General features: G+C 40.2%; 1 protein-coding gene across 6 annotated transcripts; it reads right to left on the minus strand.

Moving 5' to 3' along the window:
• Positions 1 to 1806: 1806 nt before the first annotated feature.
• AKAP8 (A-kinase anchoring protein 8) lies at positions 1807 to 20153 on the minus strand. 6 transcript variants are annotated; one of them, XR_014003628.1, is made up of 16 exons: positions 20034 to 20153; positions 18427 to 18465; positions 17831 to 17863; positions 16151 to 16436; positions 14893 to 15406; positions 14329 to 14473; positions 13923 to 13969; positions 13725 to 13761; positions 11661 to 11699; positions 11479 to 11578; positions 10003 to 10144; positions 9336 to 9429; positions 8640 to 8770; positions 6560 to 6655; positions 4652 to 5352; positions 2974 to 3213 (listed from the first exon to the last, which is right to left on the minus strand). XR_014003628.1 is itself a non-coding variant. In XM_081177499.1 (15 exons), exons 1-15 carry the CDS (start codon positions 20047 to 20049, stop codon positions 2773 to 2775), a joined length of 2160 nt encoding a protein of 719 aa, XP_081033625.1. In that variant the 5' UTR covers positions 20050 to 20150; the 3' UTR covers positions 1807 to 2772. The 6 variants fall into 6 exon arrangements, 4 of the variants coding, with proteins under 4 accessions (XP_081033625.1, XP_081033627.1, XP_081033626.1 ...); XR_014003629.1 differs by having other exon boundaries at positions 4652 to 4845; positions 20034 to 20152; XM_081177499.1 differs by lacking the exon at positions 4652 to 5352 and having other exon boundaries at positions 1807 to 3213; positions 20034 to 20150.
• Between the last annotated feature and the right edge of the window lie 653 nt (positions 20154 to 20806).

Genomic DNA, 20806 nt, shown 5'->3' on the forward strand with positions numbered 1-20806 from the left:
TGTAACTTCCCTCATATATACAAAAGTTAACTGCTAGTGAAGACCATAAATCGAAGCTTAGCATATACGGTACATGTCATAGGACCACAAAGAGATAATCACCTTTATAACTAAATAGTTTGCAGGCAATGAGAAAACCTGGTCAGGAGCTGAGAAACTGCTTTACCCACAAGATTCTACAATAAATTAACAGATAAATGCTAATCATTGACTACATTCAGACAAATTTTCAAATTTGTAAAGAACATGATTGAACAATTATTCTGCTCCCCTCTTTCCAGCCAGCTCCTAGCTCTAATCAAACAGGTTTTTGTCATGCATGCTTCATTACTTTGATGACAAAAGCAGACCCAAGGAAAACAGAGTCTGATTTGCAATATACTGTACTATACAAAGCACATGCCAAGGAGTGGTCCATCACAAAGGAGTAAAAGGAGTGTTCTGCTCTCAAGGAAAGAGAGGGGAACAAGTAATGGTTCATCTCAGGCATGCCAATCTCAGTAGAGTACCAGCTGTTTTGGCAGGGACCTGTTTTAACCTGTATAACCTGCTAACTATAAGAATGTCCACTGTTCAAGGTTCAATTGCACGGAGATGATTTTGTTAGAGATAGAATATGGGGCAGGAATTACTACTTCTTAATGTGAAGTGGGAATTGACCGATTACACTGCTCTGAACTATGGCTGCAGCTACTTAAGGGAGGATCGCTCACTCTTCTATCTTGGCCTGATTGTCATGTAATAATTGGCAATTCCTTCATGCAACTTTCTATTGTTACTGTTCCTTTTATTCAGTGATAAACCATTAAAGTGCTTATTGAAAAAGAACAATTTGTGGTGAAATATAAGAATGGGAAGTTGCATGAATTAAAATAATGGTATCAATATTCATATAGGAAGCTTCCTTATACCAGGTCCAACTATTTGTCCATGTAGTATTGTGCTCCCTCCTCTGATTTGCAGCAGCCCTCCAGAGCCTTGGCTGAGACTGAACCATTTAACTGGAAATACCAGGGATTGAATCCAGGCTGTTGTGTGTGCAAAAACATGTGCTCTACTACCAAGTGTCAATGCAAAGATAACTTCCAAGTAGTATCAAGTCAAAGTAGTGGGATATTCAGTTGAATGTGTCATATTCTCTTTTAAAGCCATCCACGGTGGTGATCATCACTCCATCTTCTGGGAGCAAGTTCCAGTTACTGTGTGAAGCAGTACTTTTGTCTGTACTGAATCTTCCACCATTATAACTTCATAAGGATGGCCCTGGATTCTAGTATGATGGATAAACTTTTCTGTCAACCTTCTCCACACTATGTATCACCTAAATCATACCCCAGCTTTTCTCTAAACGAAAAAGCCCTGAATGCTCTAACCTTTCGAGGACTTGGATAACTTTGGTTGTCCTTTTCTGAACTCTTCCCAGCTCTATAGTGTCTTGAAATGAGGAAACCAGAACTGTATGCAGTACTCAAAGTGTTGCAGTTTTATTTTCAACTCATTTCCTAACGATCCCTGGTCTCAACCTTTGGTATCAACCACAAGCCCGACTACCTCACTGCTCACCCTGGCTCTAGATTATCAATGAATGCTTTTGATATAGAAACTGGATTTAATATTTATTCCTCTCCTTCAACCACACAGCAGAGATAAATTTATTTTCCGTGTATGGTAGCTCTAGCATTAGCGTGTGTGTGATGTGTGTGTTCTAGACAGCAGTCAGTCAACTGCTCTTCTAACATGAGCAATAATGTGACCACATTGTTAAGACAGCACATGTTTTGGAGCCAACTAAATGTAAGATACTAGTTTTCAGTTTCAGAAGTTTATTTAACTGCTAAGACAAAAGACTGGGGTTGTTGTTTTCTTTACAAATAGTGCCCCATTCCACTCTTAAAGCTTTATACTATGAGCATCAATCCTAACACTCACAAATCTGCTTTTATTTTGCTGGTCTTGGTACTGCTTCAATACTCACAGGGCAATATTTGGCAATTCACTCCATGAATGATATGTTTGTGATTTTTATTAAGAGAATGGAGATTCAGTGGTGGTATAACTTTTCTCCCTTAGGCTATGCCTCTGTACCAGCATAATGTACAAGCTGCAGCTTGCTAGCCAGAAAATCTGAAATAGTGCTCAGTAGAAACGATAACCCCAGTGTGATACACAATCATCTTGGTGCTTAACAACAAGTTACAGGTGCTATTTTCATGCAATATTGCAAACTGGATAAAGAAAGTAAGTTTTCAAGGCAGCAAGTCTTTTCTTTAGGAACTTAAATGAGCAAACATTTTCACAAGCAAAAACACACACAGACTTCACTAATCTACTCCTTCATAAAGAAGAGGCCAAATTTCGTTTCCAAATTAAGCTATATTCTTTCAATACTGAAAAATCAACACCTGGAAGGAGCCGAATGATTAACAACTTTGTTCTTTTCCAAATAGTGTTGTTCATTCTACAATGAATAAGTCACCAAACCTTTATTGGGGAATATACAGCCTTCTGCACGCCCTCCAACCTAAAAGTGGATTAGACTTCCTATTCTCCATACTACAATGAAGAACAAGACTGCTTCCATAACAGAATAGATGAATTCCTTTCTTCAAATCAGTAACAAAATTGGCAGCACTCTAGAAATGCACATACAGGTACTGCACTGACATAAGATTTTTTTCCAGGGTGTATTGGGGGGGGGGAGAGATTATACAGCTAAGCCAGTCAAAATCATCTTCATACAATCAATTGATACAACCATTTATATGGTCATTCCTATGGCAGCTCTGCATTTGCTACAATAACTGGTTCCTCCTTGGTGTCACTGTTTTCAGCTGTTGCCATTTCAGTGGAGTTCCCTTCTCTCATCTCCAAATGCTCTTGTTCCTCCACTTGGCTTTCTGCTGCTCTCACTTCAAAGCTTTTTTGAGGATGGGCAGACAGTCCCTCTGTTGTTCCTACTGGCTTGATTCTCTCTTTTTCCTGCTCCTCCTCCTCTGCAGATTTATCTTCAGAAAAGATTATAGTAGAGCAAGCTCTCTCATCCCCTTCTGGTTTAGCAGTTTCACTGACTTCAGTGGTTGTGATCTCATCTGCAGCACTCTCTTTTCTCTCTACTGCAGCACTTTCTGTAGTCTTTTCAGCTTCTGCCCCCTCTAAGGCTCCAGAGTCATCAACAACTTGGTCAATATTTTCATCTGTAAATGGGTCATCACCCTGACAAAGGGAAGAAGCATATTATTACTGACTCACAAAATTGTCTGAACCTCCCTTAGACAGCCTCATACCTAGAATGCAGAAGTTTGCAACTGAGTGATTGAAATTTGAGCACCCTCACTTCAAAGCACAATAGCCTTTCTTGCCTCAAACAACTTAACAGACTACATTTTTGCTAAATTATTTCATATGTGCCTGCCAGCACCCTAAAGCCTGTGGTACTATTTGGAAAGCTGACAATGTGTCTGCCTCACAGGAGTAAGATTGGAATGCACTTTGCTGCAGTATATTTACTGTAGCATCAAGAGATGTAATTCTATAATAGAAAAATCCAGTGGAATCTTAAATAATTTTCAACACACCTTTTGAGCCTTCAGCTTAGAAGCAGAAACTGTTTTTAGGAAATACCCAGTTGCATCACAGCTATGAAGTGCTCAGCTCTCTCACCACACTATTCAACACTAGCAAGTCTATATGCTGACTGACATAAGGCTATAAACCAATGATGGGTACTCATACATTTTTGTGATCTCATTAAGCAGAACACTCTATGTGTCCAAGAAACCTAAGGGAATGACTGTACTGGGAACCACTCATACAGCAGGCACACCAAACTCATTCAGACTGAGGTCATGGCTTGTCACTGACCATATCAGGGTCAGTCCTCTCTTTTGCTCTTGCTAGAATTTCTGTTCCTTTATTAAAGGAAACACCATATGGAAACAGCAGACACACTAGTGTTGTTCTGCTGATTCTCAAAACCAATGTCTGTCATGTACGGGGATTAAAACCATTTTCTCCCCCACCCCACCCTGCTTTTGTGGATCACTCGTGGCTGACCTGCAACTGATGTACAACGGAAAGGCAGCATGCTAGTGCAGAAGTCTAGCCCTTAACCTTATCAAATTCAAGTGACAATTTCTGAACCACAATACTCATGAGGCACATGAGTTCCAAGTTCTCTTCTGGAGTCCTGCTTTTCCATCTATATCCATGCAGTCCCAACCCACAAAAATTGGGCCAGATACAGTACTGCCAAGGATTTCTGCACCTAGCAACTAAACATTTATATTTTATGACCCAGTTGGAGACTAACTGCCTCCATGAAAGAAGATCCATGCAGGTGAAAGACAAGTAGCGCCATCTTCTTTGACTGAAAATCAGCCAACCAGCTTTATTCACTGATGTTCTGTAGTTTCAGAGCTCTAGGCTCTACCCCGCGATTTGGATGTGTCCATTAATCGCCAATTATAGGGGTGGGGATTCAAAGTCAAAAGCTTCCTCAGGAAGGGCAAGGTGCCAGCATCCTTTAAGGGAGGAAGTAATATGCCAATGTTCAAGAATAATTTCTTGATGCCAACTGCATCACCCTGCCTCCAGCCTTCCTTTCTTGGGGAAGGTGCTGAGAAGATTTTTGATGGGGCAGCTCTGGCATTACCTGGAATCCTCAGATTTCCTTCACCCCTCTCAGCCTGGCTTTGCACCTGGGTATGGTACGGAGACTGTGCTGGGTGGGTCGAAGATCTCCTCCTGCTGATGGACAAAGTTCAGGTGTCCATGCTGATTCTGTTAGACCTGTCGGCAGCCTTTGATACTGTTGATCATGAGGTGTTGCTGAGGCACCTGCGGACCCTAGCAGGGGTAGACGGAGTTGCGCTTGAGTGGTTCCATTTTTTCCTCCGAGATGTCCCAGAGGGTGGCACTGGGCAACTGCTCATCTGCCCCAAGGGCTCTCTCATGCGAGCTACGCAGGGTTTATTCTGTCACCCCTCTTGTTCAACGTGTATGAGAGGCCGCTGGGGGAACACAGCCTCAGTAAATAGGCCATCAGTGTCAACTACAAGCTGATGTGCTCAGCTTATTTTTTTTCACTGGACCCAGAGAGCAGAGTCTCAGTTTTACTAGTGTCTGTCTAGCAGAGACTAGTTAATTGGCAGAAACTCAGTCTGGTTAAGACCGAAGTGTTGCCATAGGGACAGAGCGGACACGTAGAGGAAATGACAACATCTGCTCCCCCATTAGTTATGCTTGCCATGAGAGGGTCCTGTTGAATCTTGGGATGCTCCTGGATTCCCAGGTATAGGAGCAGCCAAACTTGTTTCTTTTCGTCTTCACCTGGTCAGAGGGCTGCAGGCTTTCCTATCAAAAGTGGAACTCACCAATTACATATGGCCATGTATGCTACATCAGCAAACCCTCAATGGTCACACAGGAGTCTCCACAAGACCTGCAAATACTCATCTAGGCTACCACTCTTCCCATTATTGGCTCATCACATCCCTGCTTTGGAGATAAGTGGCGTCTTTTCCATTCTCAGCAGGGTAAAAGGCTAGTTTGATTTACAGAGCCATAGTGAAATATTTTGGAGAGGCCTTGTCTCACTCATGTCATGCACTGTCCAACAGTTGAGATCAGATCACCTGATGTCAACTTTCTCCCACACGTGATATTTGGAATAACATTGGGACTAACAAAATTTGCTTTGACTTTGGATGCTGTTCCCAAGTTAATTTTCTTTAATATGAAAGTGAAAACTCATTAGGGAAATCAGCATTACCTTTCTACTCAAGAAAGTCCACTCCATGCTGTGAGCAAGAAAAAAATGCTTTTTCTCAACCAACCAGATAAATTTTCAAGCAGTGCTTAGGTTGGGCACAATGCTCCCCCTCAACACAGCTATATTTTATATTAGCAGAGGGTAGCCCGAGGATAGTATTTATTTTGCTAATTAATCTAGTTGTAAGCAGCTATAAATTTCTTCTATACTGGCCACGTTAACACATCACAGTAAGCCACAGTAAATGGTTTGCCATAAAAATGCAGATCCCTAGTTTAGCATTATGCCTGAACCTGGGATTGTGGTTTGTTTCACTTCAAGCAAATCAATGTGAATCCAAAGTTTGTTCTTGGTTTCCTAATCATGATTTGTTTGCAGTGAAATAAACCACGACCCTAGGTTTGGACATAATCTAAACCAGGGTCTGCAATTTCTCGCTTCTGCTTGCACTGCTCAGGGAGGAGTGAATGAAACCTGTATATGCATTCATTTTAAGCCTTTAACTACAGTTTAGTGTAATGTGTGAATACAGCCAGTGTCTGCTAGTATGTGTATCCAACACATCTGGGAGGAGTGGGAGTGAATGCTAGAGAGGAAGACACTAATCAAGGCTCAGATTATACATAAGAAAGCAAAGAAATAATTTTGCTTCCCTCCATCTTATGTGAAAAGACACATGCAACACACTCAGCAATATTACTGTGATGCTCTGTTGAGGCCAAGCTGAAGCTCCTGCGCTCTTGCTCTGTGAAAAAGCAGGACTACACAGCAAACATCCTGCTTACTTACCTTGAGGTACTTTTCTAGCATTTTCACAATGTGCTTGCTATTCAGAACACTTTTAGCTACGTGGAAACTAGCCTTCTTGAAATGTTCAGCTGCCATCTAGGAAGTGTAGAAACACAAGTCAATATGATGCCCAAGTACAAAATAAGAATGCTGCAATTCTGGTTATCTTCCTTATTTTACAGCCATCACTTTTGCAGCACTATGCACTCAAGACTTTGTAAAAGAAAAAATACTTAAGAGTAAATATGGTCAGTGAAAAGCTCTTGCCATAGACTTCCTGGTGATGCTTCTGCCTAGGCATTTTCAACTTACGTTATGCTGGAGCTAGGGTTTTGTTCTATATTTGGAGTATTTCTATAAAATGACAAAAACAAAAGCCAGCTCTTCCTCCAGCAGAAGCTTCTGCTGGATTGCAGTCCCTTCAACAAATGGAATAGTTTCAATGAACAGAAGGGCAACTCTGGATCCAACACATGGTAATCAAAATGACGGAAGCTTATAAAAAGTGAGTCTAGGACAGGAAACTAAAATATGCTTTATATGAACTAATAGATTTATCTGGGCATCTTTACTGCCAAAGGGGGTCTAATTTCACTATCAGAAGTGTAACCAAAACCAATATGAGGTTTCTATAGTGCTTTTATCCAACTGTTTATATTTAATAGTGCTTTACTGTATTGATATTTCATAAGGGAAACTTCAATACATACTGCATAAGAACAGAACCAATTTGCACCTTCTCTTCTTACACAATAGATACGTTGGCTAAATTTTCATTCAAGCCGAAGTAGAAGTCGTTATATCCAAGTTTCAGTTATAACATGGCAAGTTACACATGTGTCATCAAGCTATTCAAGCATTTATCAAATGTAGGTGTAATCTATGTAGCCTATGTATCTATGTATTCCTCTATTCTGTAGCCTATGTATTCCTCTATCACTGTTCCTAGCCCTATCACAGACTTAAGTCTTTCAGGGACTATAAGGAAAAATCAAGCACTGTAACTTTACTCATACTCCAATAAAGTTCTCCTCTTTTGTAGCTACAGGTGTCATTATTATGGTTTCTCAAACTGGAAAAACCATGCATATTATTGGCACTTTTTAAAAAGTAGACTGTACATAAAAGAATGCTTTGCTGAAGCCTCACAAAAGTGGTCTGATAGTTTTCATATTTCGAAAAGGAGATACAGAGAGACTCATGCCCTTGAGCTAAGAGCCATGACTCACCCAGAAGGCATTCAAATCACCTGCACTTACTTTTCCTATATAGTGAAAGAACTCTTAGGTTGAGTCCCAGACATAGGAGAAAAAAGGGAGAGATTTTATGATGGCCATCAGGCAATGCCTTGCCCCACCCTCCAGCCCTAAGAGCCTTCAGAATGGAGTTGCTCCCACAGGCATTATGTTTATGTGTCCTTTAGTGAACTGAATAGAGTGGAAGATTATGAGTCATGGAGGTGGTGAGGGTGTGTATGAATTAATCAGTCCTAAGATAATTTTTAATTGCTATCTTGCTAATGTTGCCAATACTGTTTTATAGATTATGAATGTTGTGAATCCTATAGTATGTTTTTTGTTGTAATTGTGCTGTTTAGCTTATTTTTTTAGTTGTTTTGTTAAGTGTTTTATGGATTTTAAATGTTTTATTGATGGTTTGTAATTGTTTTACTGATGAGTTGTTCATTATTCTACATGCTTTATGTTGCTATTGTGATTTTCTATTATGTTATTGTTATTTACTGTTTGTAAGCTGCTTTGCAATTTTTGTGAATGAAAAGCTGCACAGAAATATTTTCTAATCTATGCTATACTATCATTTATTAGCAACCAAAAAGCAGGTTAGTCATGCCTTCATAAATAAGTTTTCAATTGTAATTGAGAAGCAAATCCCAGATTTGAAAAAAGTGTCAGGTATGGAATAGCAATCAATCAAAGAATTTCTAAGCCTGCATTACTAGACACACTAGCAGGTAAGCCCCATGCAGTTTGTGGGACTTGCTAAGCAAGCACACATGGACTGCTTTCTAAATCAATGCACTTCATTAATCAATCATATAGAAAATACTAATACTGCTTACTCTGCGATTCCTGTTGTGATCAACAGACCTCAGGTGTCTCTGGAGAAGATGATGTTGTGCAGGAATTAGCATATCACAAGCCATACAATGAGCAGCATCTATCTTTTTAAAAAAGTGCTCCTGGCCAATTCCTGAAATGGTACAAACACAAATTAGATGCATACAACTGAACATAAACTATTAAAATGGTGTAGTATGTTATTTCTCAAGCAGTTGTTTTGACACCATTCCCAGAAATTGGCGACATTAATCATTTTAAGCATACAAACTAAGAAACAGTTGGTCAGAGAAACTAGAAGAGAATTCAAAGGCCAATGCAAGAAACTCACTACAGCAATAATGGTCATGCCATTAAAAAACCCCCAGCTGCTACTGCAAAACTCCTCACAAGCATTAGCTCGTCTGTCCCTAGAACATCCTAGGGCAACATGACCCAAACATAGGGGGAACTATTACAACAATGGCTATAACCTTGTTTTTTTTGTCGAAACATCTCTGCTCTTAATAACTGGGTACTCTCTTCCTCACAGCAACAGTTAACAGCCTGCCTAATCTATCAGAAGGTGGTGGACTCACCTTCAATGGAGATTTTTAAGCAGTATTTGTATGGCCATTTGTCATGGATACTTTAGTTGAGATTTCTGCACTGTACTTTCTAGGTGGTGGATTGAGAATTCTTAATAGTGTTCCACTTACCTTTGAAAGGATCTGGTTTTTGTTTTGGACCATCCTTCTCCGTTAGCTCTTGTCGGCGTTTTCCAATTTTCTTATTTCTGTTCACTATATATTTCTGGGGATTGTAAAGGAGAAAATATGTGTAATCAAGTAAGTCACTGTCTCCAAAACTGAGTAAAAAGTCCAGCTAGAGGTGACATTGCAACTATACACTAATCACTCAAATTAGTGATCTCCAATCACTATGTAGTTCACTGGATAACGGCTTCTTAACAGTTCTGTTTCAATCTTCCCTTCACACTTTCAGGTGGGACTCATCAACTCAAGCCCTAATGACCAACCAGTTAGACACTGCTATCCGGAAACATGCTGCATGTAACAAATTACTTGATAGTAACTTGACAAAAAACCTAGTTCAGGCTTCCTCAACCTCGGCTCTCCAGATGTTTTTGGCCTACAACTCCCATGATCCATAGCTAGCTGGACCAGTGGTCAGGGATGATGGGAATTATAGTCTCAAAACATCTGGAGGGCTGAGGTTGAGGAAGCCTGACCTAGTTTAAGAGAAACTTACAAAAATAACCACTAGCAATTCTTTGGGTATTAATCGCAATTACTAGATAGCAGAAGCAGTTCAGTTACCTGATAGTTGTTTTTGTTCACAACTTAAAAACCCAAATAAGCATACCTGCAGGAATTCTACAGTCTTGTCAGGCAGTTTGGTCCCAATGTATCGCAGGACCTCCTTGTGAAATTTGCTCTGTAGATGCTTCTCCATTTCTTCATCATCAAAGCTTCGGAATTTACATACAGAGCAAGCAAACTGGATTCTAAAGGAAGGCATTGAATTTGATTTTTAGTACACATTCTTTATGAAATTCAATACATGAAAAATAAATACCATAAATTCAACTATTGTCCTAACAGAACCTAAGAAACATTCTGTGTCCCAGATTCCTTTGCTGCTTCAATCTAGGGTTGCACTGTTTGTTTATTATAGCAAACTATGCATAACTTTGCTACAATCTATTTTCATCTGGAGTTTACTAATATTTTGAAATTATCTTATAACAGCAATATCACAAGATTAACAATTTAAGTTTTCATCACACAACACAAGAGTGCTGTAATTCTTAGGTTCTATCCACAGGAGTTTCCATATACTAAGAAAGCATCTCTCCTGAAGAGCAGTCCATTTCAACCAAATTTTATAAAACAGGCATAAGACATAAAACCTTCTGGACCTCCTTCACACCCCTGCTTGACTCATGTAATCCACCATTCTTCTCCCTCTACCCATGCCTCCAGGCCACACACACGTGGAAAGGAGAAAAATGGGGGGGGGGGCACACTTGCCTTGACAAAACTACTCTAGGCAATTAAGGTTTTAAAGTTTCTCAAACTGAAGTGCCATCCTTAGAAACCACACACACACAAACACAGTTATGGAAATACTGAAAAGCAATATTAGTTGATATAACCAATTAACCTTCCAGAAGAGTATTTGTCTGTATTATAGAATTACATACATTTTGGAAGGGAGGCAGAAGAAAAAAATGTGTTGAGCAAGCCTACTTAATCTGGAAACAACCAAAGATATAATGAGCCTTGTAGACATGTATGGGATGCAAGATGAAGTATTTACATTTTGATAAATACAGAATTTTGGAAGTGGGTAAAGGAGGACAGAGGAGTCACATAAAACACTGGCATGAGCAAGTCCTATAGAATCTCAGCTGGCTACCATCAAGCAACCATTGTTTTAATTAAATTATTAATTTCTACACTACCTTTTCAACTAGGTAGCCCAAAACAGTTCACAACGATATTTTCAAATTCTTACTATTTGTACATTTTATTAGCAATTTAAAAGACAATGTATGAAACTAAATTTTACATAGCAAGAGCCATTTGTTTTCCTTGAGCTGGAAAGCAAACTTGCAGGGTGGCAGCAAAAAAATTACTTTTGTAGAAAGAGACAGCCCAAGAAACTTTAGTGAATATTCCTGGAGAAACAACAGAATGTTCTCAATTACTGCAGCCATATTTTGAAAGGCTTTATATAATGTGGGTTTAATTTTATGTATGAAGCAGGAATTTAAGTTAAAATGAATTTTAAGCCAAAGAGGGTTAAAGATGTAAGAGTTTTAATCTGTTCAGTTACCTGTCCATAGCACGATCACGCATTCGATCCCTCTGCCTCTGCTTCTCTTTTCTTTGTTTTGACTCTTCATCATCATCATCATCAATGCCATCACCAGATGCTACAGAAAGTTAAATTAAAGGCAGTTCTTTAAGAACTAACGTTGAACTGCATTACAATGTCATGGGATGAAAATACTGTACCTTCTAATCTCTTCTCTCCTCTTTCCTTGACCTGCTTTTCTAAGGGTCAATTAAAGATCTACCATGTGAAGGCAATAAAAAAAGCACTTACCTCTATCAGTGTTTCATATGGCAAGTGTAATTCACAAATATTATTTACGTTATTCATTAAATTGCACTTTTTCAACACAGCCATAGCCTCCCTCATGATATACAACATAGGCATGAGGGCTATTCTCATAAGAAATACTGCCACCAGTGAAACTGCTTTCTGTTAGTCTTCACGCTTATGTCAGTCCTCTGAATGGTTCTTAGCTAGTGCAGTGGAAGAAGGTGGAGTGGGGAACAGTCACACTCATATCCCTAGTCAACTCTGAAGGTCACTGGTTTGCCTTGGGCAAGTCAATCTCAATCACAGAATGGACACTAACATTTCTCTCTGAGCTTCTTAGGAAGACAAGAGATACATAATAAATATGATGTAATAAATGAACAGTAACAGTAACAGAAGCAGAAACTTGAAACAATGTAGTCTCAAAAATAGTAATGTATGTTTCAACAACACAACACACACTACAACTATAAGAAATACATTGAGATGTGCTGAAACAGCTGGGTATACCTATACTGTTCACTAATATCTTTCTTTATGTTTCTATCAAGCTAAACAAATGGCCCAGGGAATGGAAACTGGTTACTGGACAATGAACAAACAGCAAAATGGCATGTGAAATTCAGTGTTAAGTGCAAAGTGATGCACAGTGAATTTTTAAAAGGGTATCTTCACAAGAGGAAGTCAAAATTGTCTGACTATCCAAGACAGATCTTGGGGAGTTCTTATGGAAAGCTCCTGGAAGAATCAACTCAATGAGCTGCAGCAATGCAAAGGGTAAACTATATCAAATTATTATGGAAGTACTGAAAATAGTAAGAATCAGAGTATTATTCAAGTTTGCAACAAGGCCATATTTAAAGGCATGTTTTTGACTCATCTCAAAAACGGTATCAAAACTGCAGAAGGTAAAGATATGAGCATCTGTGATCACAGAGTTGAATCTCCTACGAGGTTGGGAGAAGCTAAAGAGTTAAAGGTTTTTAGCAAATAAAAGGAATTAAAGTTCAGAGGGCTGTCAGTTTACATAGGCTTACTTCAAACTAAGCCAACTAATGGGCATAGTGTGAATGTGCTGTCTACAGAGTCTCTGTCTCTGTCATGATGTATTAGCTAAGATTCCTGCATTGTAGGGGGTTGGACGAGATGTCCCTTGGGGTACCTTCCAACTCTAAGATTACATGAGAGGTGGTTTCAGCCACTTTCCTGCTGCTGCACTGCACAGGGCTAAGCCTCACGCATCCATACTAAGTTACAAAAACCAGCTCATAATATGTAGATAATACTAGAGCTTGGGACTTAAAAGAGTAGATTTTAGAGTATAGTATTTATTTACCCAATTAATGTGTTATGGAATTCACTGTCACATGATGCAGTGATGACTATCAGCTTTAGATGGCTTTAAAACAGGAATTATCACTAATTTGTTGAATACTGGCAAGAAAACTGGAAGGAAAGAAAATAAAGCTGATGATCTTAGATATAATATTTTCAGTTTTCAGAGACATCTGGCTAGTCACTGCTTCTAAGGAAGATACATGAATGCTACAATACTATCTCCCCTAAGGCGTTAATATTGATACAAGTTTTTGAGTTCAAATTAATTTTAGCCGGTTGCATCTACAGTGGTACCTTGGGTTACGAACATAATTTGTTCCAGAAGTCCATTCTTAACCTGAAGCATTCTTAACCCGAGGCGCGCATTCCCTACGTAGGCCTACTGCGGCCCTGGAAGTGGATTGCGTTCATATTCCGGGGTAAGGTTCGCAACTCGGGACACCTACTTCCAGGTTTGTAAGTTTGTAACCCGAAGCATTCGTAAGCAGGAATGTTCGTAACCCGAGGTACCACTGTAATGGCCTCCATAGAAGATCAGAATGGAATTCCTACCCACTCCCCAATCCCTCATAACAATCCCTCATAACTTTCAAGTGGAAAGTTAATATAGGCCTGCCAAATGAATTAAACCCTACCTTTCCTCTTTAGATCTTCATTGCTTCTCTCATGCTCCTTTAAAAAAAGGGAGAGAGGGATTACACACAGTAATTAATTTTACATCTCTTAAAAGCTCAATGTAAAATATGCTGCATTACAATGTCAGCAATCCAAAACATTCATCACTTTAAATGATCACTTCTGAAAATCCAGATACTTTTGAAAAAGTTACTTACACCTTTATCTCTTTCATCTCCTGATTTGTCCTCTCCTTCACCATTATCTGTCAATACACAAGACACCATTCAACTACTGTGAAAAGTTCATTTTATTTTATAGTCAAAACATAGCACTCTTCTGAGATCATTTAAAGTGGAAGTTTGGTTTCCATCTGCTGAGAAATTTACTTGCTAGCATATATTTCCCAACTCTTCTCCATATTACTACAGAGATGCAGGCCATTTATTTATTTGGTGAACTGTAACATTGCTGTAAAGTACTATATTTTATAGTAGCACATCGAAGAAGTAGGATTTATAATGACATATTTAATAAATGATTAGAAGACAAATAGGTTGGTACCAAAGCAAAGGATGAGAAAAAAGGAGACTAGTCCCTAATGTAACAAAATCAAAACATTACCATTGTCAGAATAACCTCTTTCACTTTCTGTCTTTGTCTGTTTGCTGTCTGGTTCATCTCCACTTTGGGAATGTTTCCGTTTGCGTAATCCACTTTCAAAATCTGAATGCCCACCAAAACGACCACGGAATGGTCTCCTCTTTGGCTAGAAAGAAAAAAAGAGCAATACATGCTTGGCCAGTTTGTTGGCACTTGCCAGGAACCCCAGAATGCATTAGTTTCCTGCTATAAATGTCCTCTTTCACAAAAATACATTTCCTGCATTTCCTTAGTAAAGAATACAGCCCAACCCATGCACCCAAGGAACACCCATATAGCGCTACCTCACAAGCAGGCATTTTTTCAAACAGTTCATCTCAGTTCCAATAAAACAAAAACATCACTATTCTGTCAATATCACTTCCAATTATTGCAATGAAAAATAAAAATAAATGGTGTTATATTAAACATCTACATAAAAATAAGACCATCTTCTCTTGTTAATCCCTGAACCAATCTGATGATTTACAACTACTGAAACAGCTATAAATGTAAGAGTTCCTAAGGTTAGTGTGCTAAACTTACTCTGCCACGTGATCTGTTGAAGCCATAGGGCATGTTCCCAGGAAACCTTCCCATTCCCATTCCTTGCATCCCCATCATGCCGTAATCATAATCCCCATAGTTGCCATAGTCTCCGTAGTCTCCATAATCGCCATAATCTCTATACTCTGGGACGAGTGCTTGGGAAAATAGTGATGGAAGCCGGTTGGGTCCAGGTCCTTCCATATTCCTTCCACCCATGTAATTCATCTCATTCCATTGTGCAGACATCCGTTCTGTACTTGATGGCATGAAGTGGTCACGATTGAAAGTGTTTGGGTGCCCTCGATTCTGGGCCCTCCCTCTGGCAAAGCCATAGTTGTTTCCTCTGTTGCGGGGCTGATCTCTGCGGTCACCAACATCATCATAGCGGCTTCCAAAAGAATCATTCCGATCTGATCCAACTTCATTATAGTCATAGCTGGTTCTGTACAGGTCATGATCAGGCACGGATGCTCTAGAATCATAGGACTCGTAAGACTCAAATCTGAAAGAGCTGTATTACAAGCAAAGAATTCAGTCAGTAGTTATAGAGGACTTGACAGGTAGTCTGAACAGACTTGGCACAGATATAAATTTGCATGCTGGAGGCCCTCTGAAAGTTTATTTGCTTCTCTACAAAGAAGGGGAAATAGCTTAGTGGTGGAGTACATGCTTTGCATGCAGAAGGTTCCAAAGTTTGGAATCTCCAGGTAAAAAAAGACAAGTAAAAGGACTGAGAATGACCTTTACCAAAGAGCCTGGAGAGCTACACCTATTCAGAGAAGACAACACTGAACTAGATAGATCAATGATCTGACTCTGCATAAAACAACTTTATATGTTCACTGTATTGGAATAAGGAGCAACACATTCTACAACAAAAGTAGAAGGAAACAATCTATATTTGTTAGACAGCCAGGGACCCTTACAAATTATGAAAGCTATATAACATGTATTTTCTATGTGGTTTCAAGGCACTATTATGAAAACCCTGTTTGAAAATCTCTTGTGGTACACATCTGATAGCTGATGCCTCAACAACAGAAGGCAGTAGACCCTCTCTTCAACAGGTTGCCTTCTCTTGCATGAAAGCTTTGTCATCAGAAACTATAGCATTTGTTTAACTATACCAATGTTAAACTACTATCTACATATCAAGTAATCAATATTGTTCTACCAGTTCTTGTTTTTAACAAATTAAGGTTCAATTGAGAACTAGAAATATGTTTTTCAGAGATGAGGAGAATCTTTAGTTTACCTTCCCTGATCTTCCATGCCTTCCCCAGGACCACTGCCTTCCTTTGACAGCATATCCAGACGCTGGTTTATTTTTGCTATAATGGAGTCAGAGTTTTCTGTGCCCACTGACCCACTACCGTAATTTACAACTGGCATGCGAGAGCCCATCTCAGCACTCATTGTCATGTCGGTAGCTTTAGGAGCGTCCCAAGTAGTTGCAGCAACACTGGCAGCATCATAGTTGTATGGGGCAGCTGTAGTAGAGCTGTTGGTTTGGGCACTGTAATAATCATAGCCTTCATAGCCTGGAAAAAAGGAAAGACAATAGTACAGTAAAAAGGGGGGCTCTGAGTTTCAAGGGTCAATCTTATCTATGGAAACCATCACCACAGCCAACACTCACACTCAGACACACTTGAAAACAACTGTCAGATACCAACATTAATAGGCCACCACTGTCCACTGCCACAAGACCAATGAAGAGTTATTGCTTTAGTCATGTGCCCACAATTAAAGAGGTGGAGATTTTAGGTGTGTTATTATCATTTTTCTTCTATAAAAGCAAATTTAACCCACCCCATGTTCCTTGGAAGAAGAACAGTATAAAAGTTAAAAACATTACATGACCTATATCACACACTGTTTTGTATACTACAAGCTTAATTCTGCAGCAAAATTTTGCAGATTATTTCTGTGTGTATGTGTTTCACCTGAGTTTGTGGCTGATGAGGCTGTTTGCTCAGGATTGAAGGGGTTAATTCTCTATTTGTGGCAGAATGGTACCTGAATATATTCTCATCAGGACAGAAACATGTCCATGACTGCCTAAAGCTCTGATTTCGTCAGAAGAGGTCAAGGCCCCCCTCACTATCCCCCTTCTGCAGCTCCCCGCCTATACTCCCTTCAGCTTTGCTTCATTTGTCTATTAGCAGCTATATTAAAATCTTGGATTTCTCCAATGATTTCTATGAAAGGCTCTCATTTCCAACCCTGGGTCTAATTAAGAATAATTTTCCAATGTGTGGATAGGTTATTACCCCGGTTTACAATGAAATGGTTCTTTGTGGTTTTTCTTTTTTTGATGTATTTTATGTTAGAAATAAAATAAATTTCAAAAAAAAAAAAGAAAAAAGAAATGGTTCTTTGTGCTGTTTTTGTATCTATATATCTCTTCCTCCTCCCCTTTCTCTCCATCCACTGGACGTAGAAGGGAAAGAAGGAGAATGGGAGAAAAGTATAAATATAATGCTCAGCTTCCACTCTCCCTAATTCCTACTAAACTTCCCTTCTCTCTCAGTTAGCCTCTCTTGCATTCCTGCCAGTTTTGAAGCCTCCCTTCACCAGCCACTTCCATTCCTTCTTCCTCCAATCCGCACAGTCAACTTTTAAGATTCTGTAACTACTAAGCATGCTCAGCCTTCACTGGGCCTTTTCAGGGATCCACCCAGATAGTTTTGATTTTTTAAATATGTCTGTGCTTTTGCAAACCTCTGGGTTCCCCTAAGCATGCTGATACTGAATGGCCCTTTTTTGGCTACAAAGTTGTTGTAACTCTGGAGCCAAGTTCGGCTTTAGGAGGAGTGATGCAAATTCACACACTAACTTATATAATGCCTCTAAATGTTCCAGTCAGTTATTCTTGTTAATTCTGAGAAAATTGGCAAAATACTTAAGACAGTACTGCAAATAAAACACATACCTTGCCAACTTGCTGGATTTGTTGAATAGCCACCTTTTAAAGAGACAAAAGTTTACTTTTACATTAAACACGACAATCAAAGCGATGTTAACACAACACAGATTAAGTTCTTTCACAAGGCAAGCAATTTAAAACAATTTTCAATGAATTAATTTTTTGACAGCAACACAGTAAAACACAAGTGATGTGCTAAAGAGTTAAGTACAGATATATAGGCAATATCCACCATCATACCAGAGGATTTCCCCTTCCTCTCCTCTACCTGCAGCTACTCACACCTCTCAAACTACTCTAGAATTACCCAACTCTCTGGAGCAGATTTCAGAAGTGCATGGGGGCTGCAGAGGGGGAGGAAAGGGGAAATTAGTTGCCCAAATAGCTAAAACTATTGGACATCTCCTATACAAAATAAAATCCTCTCAATATATTGTCCCCAAAGTAGAAGTTCAAGGCTGCTCAGGACCTTTAAAAAAATATTATTTGTGACCCATGCTTAAGAGAAGCATATTTATTTATAAACACACTTATGCTCAACATTCTTAAGGTTATCTTCTATTTCTTTTCTAAACTTTTTATTTTAGGAGATCATGACTTACCTTGAGTACTGGTGGCCTCAGTACCCCAGGAACTATAATCTGTAAGAGAAATATTGACTCATTAACTCACACACATTAACTTCTCCCCTCCCAGACTCTCTTAACTACTTTCACATACAGCAGCTGTAATTTGAGTGAAAATGTGACTACTCAAACATGCCAATTTACAGTAGTTAGTGGTTTGCTGTGAAAGCACCAATCTCATCCATTTTGCCTGCCTTCTCCAGCACACAAGGGAAACAAACTATGATCAGTAAGCCAGGGACAAACTGTGGGTGAAGACAGTGGCTTGTTTGGAGCAAAACAAACCACAGCTCCCAGTTCAGACATACCGCTAAGCTAGGGGTTTTGTTTCACATTTAAAGATGACAAAATTATCATATTCACAGTAAACCACCCCTAATCTTCAGACCCTGCCCGTTGCACATTCTGCAGATGATACCAGACTGTATGCGCACCCTGTTGCATCCAACAAAATTAGGAAAGGAACTAAAAGTAAAACTACCACCCCATAATGCTGTTTTATACAAATCTATGGTGGGACTGCCTTTGGAATACCGTGCATAGATCTGGTAGCCTCATCTCAAAAAACGATATTGTAGATTTGGAAAAGGTTCAGAAAACACAACCAAAATGATTAAAGGGATGGAGTGAAAGGTTGCAACATTTGGAACATTTTACTTTAGGGAAACGATGATTAAGAGTTGACATGATACAAGCTTATAAAATTACAAATGGCATGGAGAAAGGGGATAGAGAAAAGTTTTTCTCCCTCTTTCGTAACTCTAGAACTCATGGACATCCAATGAAGCTGAATGTTGGAAGATTCAGGACAGACAAAAAGTACTTCTTCACTTAGCTAAAACTATGGAAGGCACTTCCACGGGAAAGAAGAGACGGCTGCGAACTTGGATGGCTTAAAAACAACGACGAGGTAAGTTCATGGAAGATAAGCCTGTTGACAGGGAGTGACTAGCTACAGTTGCACAGGCTTTTTAACAGGCGGACGCCTCCCCAGGCGTCGATTGCATAGCAGGAAAAAGGATTCACTTGCTACCTACAGGGATGGCAGAGGCGTTAAAGACACAGGAGTCCTGCCAGGGAGGGGGAAGCTGTTGGCAACTCTTAATAGAGATGTGGAAACGACTTCTCTATATGGACCAAGCGCTAAGCCCAGGAAGCTGCGGGTGTCTGTAGGAGGGGGCAGGCCGGCTACAAAAGTTAAACCCCCACCCCCGGGGGAAGAGGGGAAGAGGCGGCACCCCGCGCAAAGAATGGGGTGCAGGAACCGGGCGCTGGCGCAGAGGAAAGGGGTCGCCTCGACGCCATTTTGTGTCGTCTTCGGAAAAAGGGTCTAGTCCCGCCTTCCTCGCAGACCGCGGAGATTAGAAAGAGGCGCTCCATTCGCCAGGCCAATCTCCGAGAGGGGCAGCGCCGATGGCCAATCAACGCCGCCCGTGTCTCGCGGAGGCGGTAGAGAGCCACCAGGCCTAGTCGGTGCGAAAAGCCACCACGGTGAGGTAAACAGCCCTATCCCGAGCGAAGCCTAACCCGCGTTTGCCGGGTTTCCCGCTCCCTTCCCCCGCCCGTGCAGCGCCAGCTCTCACCATAGCCCTGATCCATGGCTTCCCTCTCCGTCAACCTGCGACCACGCAGAGTAACCTATACCCTCACTGCGCGAGCGTTGGAGCCCACCGCGGATTGGCTCCTCTTGCGGACTTCTGAGTTTCTATTGGTTGCGATCTCAAAGTCCTGCCCATTCGTGTTTCCCGTGAGCAGCTCGTACTCCCGCCTCGCCGCGTGAAATCCCTTCCCATTGGCCTGGCTTCTTAAAGCGACCGAGATGGCTCCTTTAAGAGAATTTTCCGGTTCCTGCTTAAATTGGTGAGAGGCAACGGTGGAAGGAAACAACGCGGTGTATTATGAGCTTATATGAAGTGGCCGCGGGGAGATGATCTCGTTTGTTGCAGTGCTGTGAAATAACTCTTCGCTCACACACAAAAAAGAAAGCAGCTGCAAGAGGGTGACTTATTTCCCCACCACCCTAGCAAAGACCTGCACTTTTCAATGCATGTTGCAGATGAAAAATGATATAGATGTTACACTCCTGTCCCTTTCGCAATGATTTTTTGTTGCAAAATCTAGTTTGGTATCGTGCTTTAAAAATGCTCTCTCTAAACTAGGACAATACTCCTTGTTAAAAGACTGGTTTGTAATTTAACTCCTACAGCCTTTCGCTGTCGTGGAATTAGGTAGGCACCTGCTGAATTTCTAGGCATGTTTTTCTAAACTGGCGAAACAGTCTTGTGGCACCTTAAATACGAATTAATGTAACACAGCATAAGCTTCTATAGGTCACCATCCATACGGAAGTATAAAT

This window comes from Podarcis bocagei, assembly GCF_964188305.1.
Source record: "Podarcis bocagei genome assembly, chromosome: 2".
In the NCBI taxonomy this organism is placed as follows: domain Eukaryota; kingdom Metazoa; phylum Chordata; class Lepidosauria; order Squamata; family Lacertidae; genus Podarcis; species Podarcis bocagei.

Excerpts from the sequence above, each read along its gene's own strand:
- AKAP8 (XM_081177499.1), bottom strand. Across the intron at positions 17,864-18,426 it reads TGAGGCCACCAGTACTCAAG|GTGGCTATTCAACAAATCCA; the intron begins GTAAGTCATGAT and ends TCTCTTTAAAAG. Across the intron at positions 10,145-11,478 it reads CGTGATCGTGCTATGGACAG|AATCCAGTTTGCTTGCTCTG; the intron begins GTAACTGAACAG and ends GCCTTCCTTTAG.